Source organism: Cebidichthys violaceus, unplaced genomic scaffold, assembly GCF_023349555.1.
Source record: "Cebidichthys violaceus isolate CVI_PGR_0920_01 unplaced genomic scaffold, fCebVio1.0.p SCAF_90, whole genome shotgun sequence".
Classification (NCBI taxonomy): Eukaryota; Metazoa; Chordata; class Actinopteri; order Perciformes; family Stichaeidae; genus Cebidichthys; species Cebidichthys violaceus.
This window is the reverse complement of record NW_027176976.1, coordinates 142,125-155,430: the sequence shown is the minus strand read 5'-3', so window position 1 is coordinate 155,430 and position 13,306 is coordinate 142,125. Positions and strand designations below refer to the sequence as shown.

Below are 13,306 nucleotides of genomic sequence, written 5' to 3'. Positions count from 1 at the left end.
TGAATCATGAAGGCCATAATGTGAATTCTTAGAAAGGTGTGGTCTGTTGTGCTCGGTTCGTTTCCTCTCTGTGGACATGTGTGACAACAAAACACAGATTATTGTAGAGGGACACTAAGGCATGGTTAATAATCACAGCTGGAGATAATAAGATCGATAACACACACAAAAAAGAACTCAACAAAAGAAATACATTAGTAGACACAATTTTATCTTCTTCTTCTTGTTCTTCTCCAAAACCACTTCCTGTTTAGCTAGAGAGCAGAATGGGGATTTACTTTCATCATTAAAGTAGATTTTTACACTTCAACATTACGGGTATCAGTGACTTTTATTTGAATTCAACTAAAACAAGAAACAGTTTGGTGTCTTTTCTACAATAAATAAGAAATAATGTGTTAAATGAAGTTTAAAGGAAGACAAGTTACTGTCTGCAGGCTTTTAAAGGTCTTCAACTAACTGCATCTCATCACACATCAAATCTGGAAAAGTGGACAGAAACTGAGAACTAAACCAACCTCCTTCTGCAGTTCCTCAAGGTCACTGAACACGTGTGATAAAAGCACTGAAGTGTAAATGTACAGTACCTGACACAGAGAGAAAGAGGACGACGAGTCCAGTCGTCGCTGCTGTTAAATCCATAATTGCTCTTCTTCATCAAATACTGTGCACCTACGTCAACTCAAAGAGGATGTGGTCTAGACAAAAAGAACCTGGTGTGATGATTGTGGTTGGCACAGTTTCACAAAACAGAGGCAAGATTCTTCAAACCTGGCACGGCTTTCATGTGCTTGGAAAACGAAACTTAAGAATACTTTTGTGTGTAAGTACCTGCACTGCTCATATGTACATATACATACACTGTATATATATATATATATACGTATATATATATATATATATACGTATATACGTATATATATATATATATGTACATATACATATATATGTATATATGTATACATACGTATATACATATACGTATGTACATATACGTATATACATATACGTATATACGTATATACATACGTATATACGTATATATATATATATATATATATACGTATATATATATATATATGTACGTATATACGTACATATATATATATATGTACGTATATATATATATATATATATATGTATACGTATATACGTATATATATATATGTACATATATATATATACATATATATACGTATATATGTATATACGTATATATATATATATATATATATATACAGTTTGTTTAATCCGTCCTCCTGTGTCTGTTGTGACCAGAGTTTGGTTAATTACTTTTAAAATGTCACAATCAACAGATCTAGTAGCTGAACAAAACCTGTAAGCTCTTGACTTTAAAGGACCAGTGTGTCGGGTTTAGTGACATCTAGTGGTGAGGTTGCAGATTGCATCAAACCGAATACCCGTCCGCTCGCTCCTCCCTTTACGTGTCGGAGAACTACGGTCACCTTCAGGTTACATAAAAAGCTGGTTGTGACAAAAAGTGAAAGTGACTGAGAGAGAAGCAGCTTTGCCTTTTTTTTAGAAATCTGTGTTAATGAATCTCAGCAGGTTTGTGAAGACTTTTCAAGAAACTTTTGGTCACGTCCCCGATGTGTAAAGGCCTTTAATTGTGACGGTGCTTAAGGCTGAGACGTCTTCATACGCAGGACAAGAGTCTAACTGTTGAGGAGAGATGACGAAATAAAACTCACCTCATCCACTCATTGGATCAAAAATGTACACGAGAATGTTTAAGTGGAGACACTACAGGTGAATAGGGTAAAAAACTAATAGATCTCACCATGAAACTTCACCTGTTGATTACTGACATTAAGATGATTATTGTTTGAATGTCAAATGTTATGTTTAAATATACAAATGTCATTATCTAATGGTAACTTTTAGTGTATTTAGGTATGTTTTTGCTTCAATAGCTGAGTTGAACAGACTTTAATGGATTTCTCTGCTCAGACAGACGTGATGTGATGACAATCAGTATTTCTTCTTAAAAGCCATTTATTACATTAAAGTTAAATCATGTACATATGTGATGTACCTGCACAGGTACAAATAAAGCATGCATTATGAATATTCTGCTACATGTCGCTGTTACCGAAAACTGACATGTCAAAGCAAGTTTATCTCTAAAGCACATTTCAGCAACAAGGTAATTTAAAACACTTTACATAAAATTTAACAAAGTTAAAAAAAACACAATAAAAGAGCATTTAAAGACAATTTAAAGAGCGATTCAAGAGCTAAGAGAATAAAATAAAAACTATAGTTGTAACTTTGTAAAGACCTCAGATAATAACTTTTTATGTTGAAGGTAAATATGTCCACTTCAGTGTACTTCTTTCTGTCTCCATCCAGGTGAGTCTCCCTCTGGTTGAACTGCATCTGAAGAAAACCACATGAAGTGGTCCGTCTGACCTTCACACCTGGTCTTCCTGCTCCTCTGAGTCTTCTCTCTGTGCTGCAGAGTTTGAGTTGTTCTCATAGTCAGGATAAGAGTGTAACTGATGGAGAGAGATGACAAGATGAGAGTCAAAGGCCTCATAGATGCACTTCAGATGCTTCTGTAACCTTAGTTATTTTAACCCAAACAAAGATCTGTTCCTAACCCTAACTAAGTTATCTTCTGTGAAGACGGAAGTTTGTTTTGAATAGACTGTGTGCATGTAACGAGATGAAAGTAACACCTGTGGCTGGTTTTCATAGAAAAACGCAGGAAAAATGAAGAATCCTATAAACCGTTGTTTGAGGATACGTTGATCAAATACATATTGTTGTCTTTTCCATCTACTTCTCTCTGATATTTTACAACAATTATTCTACAAATCTGCAATTATTTAATCTGGAATATCTCTTACTGATATTGTAATTAATTAATATATATATTATATGTAAAGTATTATTGACATGCTGACATGCAAAAACTAACCAAGGGGGAGGGGCCTAGCGGAGGGTCAGTTAGAGGCTGTTTCCTTTAAATTGCTCTTTGGTACAAAGAACATTTACAGTAAATGTGGTTGTAAAATGTTTGAGGGTAAATACACATAGGTGGTTCATAAAAAGAAAGATGACTAATAAAGTTCAGTGTTAATTATCTTGATGACTGTTGTGAATTGTTTGATTGTATAATATAATGTTAAGCTGTAGATTGTGAAAAGCATAAAACAGGAAGTGCTTTTACTTTGAAGAGCCAGGAAGTAGCATGATATGTGCTTCTAACCTAGATGATGATGATGATGATGATGATGATGATACGTAGAAAGCCACATGTCGAGTGTTCATGTTTCTAATACTATGGTTTAGACAGTAAAATTATCTGTTCAAACCAAGCTCCACTTCACAACAATGACCTCATCATAAGAACAAACAATGACCCTTTGGTGAGTTGTGTCACTGAGGACAAACCTCTGTCTCACCTCCACAGTCTCTATGGGTTCATGTGGTTCAGTGGTGGAGCTCAGAGCTTTCTTCTTCCTGGATTGAATCCAACAACAAACAAAGACCACAAATGAATAAATGTAACATTTAATGACAACTCCAAAACTATTGAAGGAAGTATTCAAAGTGAAAGATCAGTGAGGATTAGTTCTTGTAGTTTTACCTCATCCACAGACAAACGAGAAGCAGAAGAATCGGAATCACAACCACCAGAGTCCACCTGGTGTAACGAATGATCATTGTTGTTTTATCTAGAACAGGAGACAGTTATTAGATAAACAACTCTTTACCTTATTAGAACAGATTGATTCATGAATAAACTTGTTAATCAGACGATCATGGAGAAGCTCACCTGCTACAACAGTCAGATGTAAGGTGGAGTTACTACGTCCTCTGTTGTTCTGGGCTTCACAGTAATAACTCCCACTGTGTTCAGCTCTGAAGTCAGTGATGTTGAAGATCTGTCCTGATGCTTTTGGTGAGTCTTCATTCTTCTTGTACCAGGTGTAGTTAGCTGGTGGGTTAGCATCACTGCTACAGGTCAGAGTCACTGAACTGCCCTCCACTATCTCAGCAGAGGAACTCACTGACACAGAGGGAAGCTTTGGAGCATCTGGAGGAGAAAACACGTAAATGGATATATAATGGCAACATGTACATCTGCATGATGGACGTTTTTAACGTCTTAAATCCTTTGTAGCAGATAAGAAGTTGACCACAATCTTCTGTGTGAAGCACGTTACTGCAGGTTTCTACCCTTAAAGGGTAACTTCAACATGTTTCTACCTGGCCCCTATTTTCTCCCATGTTTCAGTGTCTAAGTGACTGACACTTATAATAACAATCACAGCCTGTCAAGTCAAAAACAAGCACTTTAACTGGACGTTAATGACGCTGTCTACGGCGCTCTCGTTCCATGCTGGACCAATTTCACAACTTGTTGTAGTTATTAGTAACTTAGGCACAAAAACACGAGGAAATTCGAGTCCAGGTTGAAAGATAACCTGGACATCCACCATTTCTATTTTTAAATAGACTGAGTGTCAAAGGGGTTTCCTGATGTTTTGTACTCACACTGGACGTCTAAGACGAGAGACGTAGAGTTGATCCGTCTGTATTGATTCTCAGATTGGCAGTGGTAGTTTCCGCTGTCGTGAGAGCTGATGGAGGTGAAACGATAAACGCTTTCTGGTCCTTGAAGCTTCATTTGGTTCTCCTTGTACCAGGTGTAGTTAGCTGGTGGGTTAGCATCACTGCTACAGGTCAGAGTCACTGAACTGCCCTCCACTATCTCAGCAGAGGAACTCACAGACACAGAGGGAAGCTTTGGAGCATCTGGAGGAGACGTGTTAACAGAGATTATTCTAGGTTAAGATTGTGTTCAAACAGAAGAACAAGTGGTAGTTCAGTAATAAACTGTGAATGTTTGTGTGTATCAGCATTTTAGGATTTGAAGGTGGTCTGACTAATTAATGTGTGATGGTTTGAATGTTGACCCCAAAACGGAAAAAACAACAACTAAAATGTCCTGAAGCTGCTCAGTGAATTACAGCAGACTGAATGTGAAGCAAGTAGAGCTGAAGAAAGTAGTTATGATCAGTGAAATCTTCTCCTGCAAAGACTGGACAGATTGAAGATGTTTGTTATCTATCTAATCTGTTTTACTCACATTTCACATCAATAAAGATGGATTCAGATCTCTTCCTCCCCATCAGGTTCTCAGCTCTACAGTAATACTGTCCAGAGTCAGAGGACTGGATGGAGCTGAAGACAAGATGAGGTTCTTCACTGAGAGGACGTGTTTGGTTCTCCTTGTACCAGGTGTAGTTAGCTGCTGGGTTAGCATCACTGCTACAGGTCAGAGTCACTGAACTGTCCTCCACTATCTCAGCAGAGGAACTCACTGACACAGAGGGAAGCTTTGGAGCATCTGGAGGAGAAATTAATAAACATACTTAAAGATTATAATACGTTATCATATTCACCATTTTAATTAATACTTGTTTGTTTGTTTCAGACTATCCATATTAGTTATCACAGCAGCTGTCCAGAGTGCTGATCCTGGAGCTGTCACAGGTGAGACTCCATAATTGTATTGTCAGTGTGTGTGTGTGTGTGTGTGTGTGTGTGTGTGTGTGTGTGTGTGTGTGTGTGTGTGTGTGTGTGTGTGTGTGTGTGTGTGACACTTCTACATGTAGACTGAGGGGATTGAACCACCGACCCTCTGGTTAGTGGACCACAGCTCTACCTCCTGAGGAATGTTGTGCTTCATGTTGTTGGTTCCTCTAAAGTCACATACAGTGACAGTCTGGTGCCGCATATGAAATGTTGTTGAACCTCCACAGGCTGACAGAGTGGAGTAAACTTACACACTGAAGGAGAACGCTGATCCTCATATCCGCTTAAAGCACAGGAATAGTTGTCTAAAGAACCAAAGTTGACGGAACGAGAAGAAGATCCTGTGTTGATCTTCTGTCCGTTCTTGTACCAGAAGTATGAAGGACGATCAGGCAGAACACAACTGATGAGACACTTCATTAACGACCAGGTAGAATCTGATCTGCTCACCTCCACCTGGAGCCTTGGATCTGAGAAGAAGGATCAGAAATGTTATTTTATTAAACGGTCAACATTCACACAAGACATTTATATTCTAGTTTTCTAGATGTTGAACATTTGGAGATGATTAACATGTGAATTAAAATGTTACCTGTGACGGACAAAGTGACTCCAGGTGAACCAGTATATTTACCACCTGGTTGGTTTGTCATGAATCTGAACTTGTACTCAGCTGAGTCGTTCTCTCTCAGGTCTCTGATCATCAGACTGCACCACTTCTCAGAACATCTGTACTCCACACGACCTGAATACTCAGAGTCTGTTTTCAGATCCACAGGTTCACGATCTTTCTTTTTAGTAAACCAGAATCTGTTCCTGATATCACGGTGCTGTATTCTAGATGGGTATGTGTAGCTGCAGTTTATTTCTACTGTTGATCCTTTTAGAGCACAGACCTCAGTAGGAGAGTAAGTCACTCCCCATCCATCCTGACTCTGTATCACTGTAACACAGAGCACATCAGGAACCACAGTCACACTCAGAACAACATCAGAGGACACACTCTCATCTGTAGTGAAGTAAAGAAAGAGTCAACGATGTACACGTGATCTCTGCAGTTGAAGGAACAGCAACGTATTGAACCTGTCGACTGAAACACAGTGAACAAGATACAAAAGCTGAAGTTTAAATATTAGAAGGCTTCATGAGAATAAGAGAGTTCTTTGCTCTGTGGTTTTCTGTCTGTGGTCAGCTGCTGCAGAGTGAATGGAAACTGTAGAACAAAGCAGAACACTGAGGTGTGAGAGAATAGTGTGAAATGTAGATAACAGATCACTGACAGTCAAAAGTCGACAAACACAAACTTCAGATGTGAATTAAATTTAAAAAAATGTATTAGTTTTTCTAAAACCCCAAAATCTGACTTTTCAGCATCTCTGGCCCTAACTTACAACATGTCAGTGAAAGAGACACCAACCAGGAAGAGAATCAAAATGAGCACAAATACAATCAAAACTACAAAAAGGTGAAAAAACATCCACAAAGAGACTCAAAATGAATAACAGACTCTAAATGTGGTCGAATGCGTCGAAACGCTGAAGGATTAGAGGAAGTTCCACAGAGAGATCATGTTAATGTACGTACAGTCGTTACTCTCATCCACATCAACACAACTTCACTGTCTTTAATGGTGCACAGTTCTTCAGTTCATAAAGTTTACGATGTTACGGCCTCACCATATCAATGTAGATGTACAGTACCTTGTACAGAGAGAAGGAAGACAACAAGTCCACTGGCTGCTGCTGTTGAACTCATAGCTGCTCCTCTCTGTTAAATCAGCAGGTAGATCAGGAACACTTGATGTCAGGAAGTCACCACGAACATGTCTACTTTAACAAGGAGGCTGTTGTCTTAGAAGTCAGCTCGTGTCTTCTGTGGTTAGTACAGTTATGTTAAACAGTTAAGAGGAAGGAAGCTTTTGAAACGCGGGCCTGGCTTTCTTCATTTTCATGTTAAAATATGCACATTGATGCCTGTAAATACATAAGTGGCAATGAAGAAGTCAATCTTGCAGTTGTTTGTGCTGCAGTTGCGCAGCTGAAATGACGAGGAGTCATCTTGTTCTAGAGGAAAAGTCAGGTGATCGCCAAACTCAGTAGGAGTCATCTTGTAGAGACCACAAAGGTCTTGACATACAATCATGTACAGTATAGAGTACAGTGAGAGTTATCTCTGTTCATTCATCTGACCTCAGAACTACACTACTCTATTCTGGCCACAGGGTGAAGCCACAACATACTCATTCACATTAAAATGTTCACTAGCAGCTGTTTTATGTGAAGCTTTCATTTCTTATTATTATCATTGGTGATAAAGTTGGTGGGCTTTTTTTACAATTCAAATCATACAAACTAACGTAAAGCATGTATTTGTCCCCTTCCAATTCCATGTTTCGGACATAATCATAAGAATTCACTGTAACATCTTGCGTAACATTTACCTGTGTGACATCATTCGATCCAAATTTGTTGACATAGATGTTAAAGGCACCTTTAGTTGCGCCACACACACTTGTGAATTTGCTTTGTCATTGCTCCTTCACATATGTGCTTTGGAAAGATATAGAGATGTTTCTTCATAACCGGACTGGACATAATATCAATTAATGTAACACAAATAAACCTTTGAGCTACATTGTGTTATTGATGTATCACAATTTCTCTTCTACTCCACCATCACCCAGTCTGTTCTCTGTTCCTCCATCACTGTGTGGTTTGGATCGGCCACCAAACAGGACAGGAACAGACTACAACGGACTGTCAGGTCTGCAGAGAGGATCATTGGTTCCAGCCTGCCCTCCATCCTGGACTTGTACAAGAAGACGGGCTGGAAAGATCACTGCAGACCCATCACACCCTGGACACAAGCTGTTCCAACTGCTCCCCTCTGGAGGGCGCTACAGAGCACTCTGATGGACAATTAATCAGTCATGGGTACATCCCAAGTAACTGTTATCTGACTCGTAGTGAGACACCACAGGATCTCACTATTAGGAACTCAGTAACGAACCCCCACAGAACACAAGAGAGATTGGATTTTCTTCAGTTCACGCAGATTTATTTGCATCACAACGTATACAAGTAAACCGAGCTGTCCGGAGTCAACTAACTTCACAATAGCATTGCATATTTAAAAAAATCTTTAACAGGTGATCTTTCAAGGCACCATACTTGTCCTTCTCTAGAGGATTTTCGAGGATGCTCACCACTCTGTCTGCTGTTGAACTGCCGAGGGCCGCTACGACATAATAGTATTTCTGTCTCTGAGAAGCAGCTCATCAACAGGGGGAAAAACCACAACATTTGGCGAGGCAGCCAGGAGGAGGACTCCACGGGGATCGTGCCCGAGTGGGGCGACCTTTGCTCTCTCACAAACTGAACATGCGCTCAACATAAAGGTAAAGCAAATGTTCTACATTGGTGGTGTTGGTCTGTGAGGAGGAAGGGACGGGCCGCTCGGCTAGATGGAGGCTGAGTGCGATCACCGCACTCAGCCTCCATCTAGTCTCAGACGATCACCGCACTGGGCCAAATGGGAGAGGTTTTAGGGGCTGTTGGATCAGCTGTTGAATCGAGTGCGATCACCGCACTCAGCCTCCATCTAGCCTCAGGCGATCAACGCACTGGGCCAAATGGGAGAGGTTTTAGGGGCTGTTGGATCAGCTGTTGAATCCAGTGCAATCACCGCACTGGGCCAAATGGGAAAGGTTTTGGGGCTGTTGGATCAGCTGTTGAATCCAGTGCGATCACCGCACTGGGCCAAATGGGAGAGGTTTTAGGGGCTGTTGGATCAGCTGTTGAATCGAGTGCGATCACCGCACTCAGCCTCCATCTAGCCTCAGGCGATCAACACACTGGGCCAAATGGGAGAGGTTTTGGGGTTGTTGGATCAGCTGTTGAATCCAGTGCGATCACCGCACTGGGCCAAATGGGAGAGGTTTTAGGGGCTGTTGGATCAGCTGTTGAATCGAGTGCGATCACCGCACTCAGCCTCCATCTAGCCTCAGGCGATCAACACACTGGGCCAAATGGGAGAGGTTTTGGGGGCTGTTGGATCAGCTGTTGAATCCAGTGCGATCACCGCACTGGGCCAAATGGGAAAGGTTTTGGGGCTGTTGGATCAGCTGTTGAATCCAGTGCGATCACCGCACTGGGCCAAATGGGAGAGGTTTTGGGGTTGTTGGATCAGCTGTTGAATCCAGTGCGATCACCGCACTGGGCCAAATGGGAGAGGTTTTGGGGCTGTTGGATCAGCTGTTGAATCCAGTGCGATCACCGCACTCAGCCTCCATCTAGCCTCAGGCGATCAACGCACTGGGCCAAATGGGAGAGGTTTTGGGGTTGTTGGATCAGCTGTTGAATCCAGTGCGATCACCGCACTGGGCCAAATGGGAGAGGTTTTGGGGCTGTTGGATCAGCTGTTGAATCCAGTGCGATCACCGCACTCAGCCTCCATCTAGCCTCAGGCGATCAACGCACTGGGCCAAATGGGAGAGGTTTTGGGGTTGTTGGATCAGCTGTTGAATCCAGTGCGATCACCGCACTGGGCCAAATGGGAGAGGTTTTGGGGGCTGTTGGATCAGCTGTTGAATCCAGTGCGATCACCGCACTGGGCCAAATGGGAAAGGTTTTGGGGCTGTTGGATCAGCTGTTGAATCCAGTGCGATCACCGCACTGGGCCAAATAGGAGAGGTTTTGGGGCTGTTGGATCAGCTGTTGAATCCAGTGCGATCACCGCAGTGGGCCAAATAGGAGAGGTTTTGGGGCTGTTGGATCAGCTGTTGAATCCAGTGCGATCACCGCACTCAGCCTCCATCTAGCCTCAGGCGATCAACCGCACTGGGCCAAATGGGAGAGGTTTGGGGGCTCCATATCAGTCATGAGATTGTGGCTGCCTATTTAGGTTGTCCTAAATCATGAGGCTGCACGTCAATCACTTTGGGAATGACGCGTGACTTAGGTAGAGGTTGCACTTTGGAAACTCCCAAAATATTTTTCCTTATCCACGATTTTCCGCAGAGGGTTTGAGATTTTTCCTCCTTGGAGCTTTTGGGTTCCACCACCTCATTTACATGGTGTTCAGTCGTGATATCCCCCGTCACCCACGGACTCACGTCATTAAGGTTCTTGGGGCCCTTGGGTGGCTGGCTTGGTGGCGACAGGTGTCTTCCGAAAGGCCGCACGTTATCCACTTTTGGAATGATGTGTGGAGGTTGCACTTTGGAAACTCTCAAAATATTTTTCCTTATCCACGATTTTCCGGCGAGGATTCTAGATTTTTGCCCCTTGAATTTGGCATTTGAGCTTTTGAGTTCCACCACCTCCATATCAGTCGTGAGATCCTCCGTCACAAACGGACTCACTTCTACAAAGAAGGGGCCCTCGGATGGTTGCATATCAGTCGTGATATCCTCCGTCACAAACGGACTCACTTCTATAAAGAAGGGGCCCTCGGATGGTGGCATATCAGTCGTGATATCCTCCGTCACAAACGGACTCACTTCTACAAAGAAGGGGCCCTCGGATGGTTGCATATCAGTCGTGATATCCTCCGTCACAAACGGACTCACTTCTATAAAGAAGGGGCCCTCGGATGGTGGCATATCAGTCGTGATATCCTCCGTCACAAACGGACTCACTTCTACAAAGAAGGGGCCCTCGGATGGTTGCATATCAGTCGTGATATCCTCCGTCACAAACGGACTCACTTCTATAAAGTTAGGGCCCTTGGGAGGCTGGATATCAGTCGTGATATCCTCCGTCACAAACGGACTCACTTCTACAAAGAAGGGGCCCTCGGATGGTTGCATATCAGTCGTGATATCCTCCGTCACAAACGGACTCACTTCTATAAAGTTAGGGCCCTTGGGAGGCTGGATATCAGTCGTGATATCCTCCGTCACAAACGGACTCACTTCTATAAAGATGGGGCCCTTGGGTGGCTGGATATCAGTCGTGATATCCTCCGTCACAAACGGACTCACTTCTATAAAGATGGGGCCCTTGGATGGCTGCCTTGGTGTCGACAGGTGCCGTTCTAAACAAGGAGACCGCGCCTTAGCTTTTTTTTCCCACGATTTTCTTGTGAGGATGAGAGATTGTTGTGCGTTGAGTATGGCATTTGAGCTTTTGAGTTCCTCTATTTGTAACTTCTGATTGTTCATTATGTTGATGTAATCAGAGTGTCTCTCTTTGAGTTTCATCATCTCATCTACCGGGCTTTGTTTCAGGGCCTTCTTCTTACTCACCAGCTTGGTGAAAGCTGTTGACAGCTTGTTCCTTAATACTGATTCGCTATTTCTTATCTCTCGCTTTTCTTGATCCTTTGACTTGATGTCCTCGGGTACATCGTCGTCGTCCAGGTAGCGTCTTTTAAACGCTACGAATCTCTCTTTGAAGTCCCTGTCGCCAATTTCCTCAGAGCAGTCCTGTAGACCCTCCTTAAAGCGCAGCTTATAGGTCTGCAATCTTCTGCATTCCTCCATTACTGTTTTATTCTTGGTCTCAGAATTCATCAGTCTCTGCTTCAGATCTACGGCGGTCTTGTTCAGCTTGTGTTGCATTACCACAGCCTCTCTCTCCTTCATTTTTGACTCTTCTAATGAGCGACATGTGCTTTCTATTTTGCTTTTTAGAGCCATTTCCCGTGTGTGGTCCAAGTCTAGTTTGGTTTTTAAGACAGCATACATATTTCTCTCCGTCTCAACATTCCGATTGAGAATTCTGTTAGACTTCTTTACATCCCACAGCTCATTTCTCAGATTAGTGATAGTTATCTCCTTTGATGCGCCAAGCAGCAGTAGATTACTATACTTCAATTTGAGAGAATTCATCTCAACCAGCTGGTTTGATTTGTCAGATATGATTTCATACCTTTCTTTCATTTCATCGTAGTCTTCTACAAGCTGTTGGTTACGTAGAATAAGCCTGGCCTTCTCATTCTTGAAGTCGACTTCTGCAACCCTCATCTTCCTTTGTAGTTCAATGACTGCCTTATTTTTGTCCTCCTCTAGAGCTTGCAGGTCAACCAGACGTTTAATTTCATCTTCGTACCTGGAAACTACCTCTTCAATTTGCTTTTCGTGCCTCAGCTCAGTCTCCGCCGTCCTTGCATTGAAGCCAGCTGTGATCTGTGAAATGTCAGCTTCATTGCTGGCTGTTAGCTGAGCAATGCTTTCATTGTGAATTTCTTCACATTTGTGGAGCTGCTCTGTGACTGAGTCTCTCAACGAACTTATTGCGAATAGCTTTTTCTCGGTTTTTGAAAGACGATCCCATAAATAATCAAGCTGACTGAGCTTTGCACTGTCAGCTTGAGTGATTTCGGAATTCGTGAATGCTTTACATTCCGTCACCCTCAGCTGTTCCTTGAGGGAGACGATTTCATCCTCCAGAGTTTTTACTTTTTGCTTTAGACCAATGTCGTTGGCATTTCTAACTCTGACATCTGTTTCCAGTTTCTGTGAGAGCCAGTGTATTTTATGCTTGAGAATTGCATTCTCCTTCTCTATTAAATATGTGTCTGCCATTTGTCTCTGATTTATCTCTTCCATATTTGTTGAATTCATGTTGTTAATCTAATTTAAATAAATGTTATATCAAGTCAACCAGTGGAAAATCCAAGCCTTTGATCTCATTTGCCTTTGATGCCATCGTCGCAACGCGTCATCGGAGGCCTTCTGACTTAGGCTCCGCCCACAAGCTGATGCAGTATCACTTTTAAATGTAAGTATTGA

General features: G+C 42.1%; 1 protein-coding gene across 3 annotated transcripts; it reads right to left on the bottom strand.

The window, feature by feature from the left end:
* Window positions 1-2,017: 2,017 nt before the first annotated feature.
* On the bottom strand, window positions 2,018-7,528 carry LOC137867891 (B-cell receptor CD22-like). 3 transcript variants are annotated; one of them, XM_068704349.1, is made up of 9 exons: window positions 7,272-7,528; window positions 6,164-6,514; window positions 5,823-6,041; window positions 5,123-5,383; window positions 4,528-4,788; window positions 3,806-4,066; window positions 3,617-3,704; window positions 3,421-3,489; window positions 2,018-2,519 (listed from the first exon to the last, which is right to left on the bottom strand). In XM_068704349.1, exons 1-9 carry the CDS (start codon window positions 7,324-7,326, stop codon window positions 2,345-2,347), a joined length of 1,740 nt encoding a protein of 579 aa, XP_068560450.1. In that variant the 5' UTR covers window positions 7,327-7,528; the 3' UTR covers window positions 2,018-2,344. The 3 variants fall into 3 exon arrangements, with proteins under 3 accessions (XP_068560450.1, XP_068560451.1, XP_068560452.1); XM_068704350.1 differs by having other exon boundaries at window positions 2,348-2,519; window positions 3,432-3,489; XM_068704351.1 differs by lacking the exon at window positions 2,018-2,519 and having other exon boundaries at window positions 3,432-3,489; window positions 3,617-3,673.
* Window positions 7,529-13,306: the final 5,778 nt, after the last annotated feature.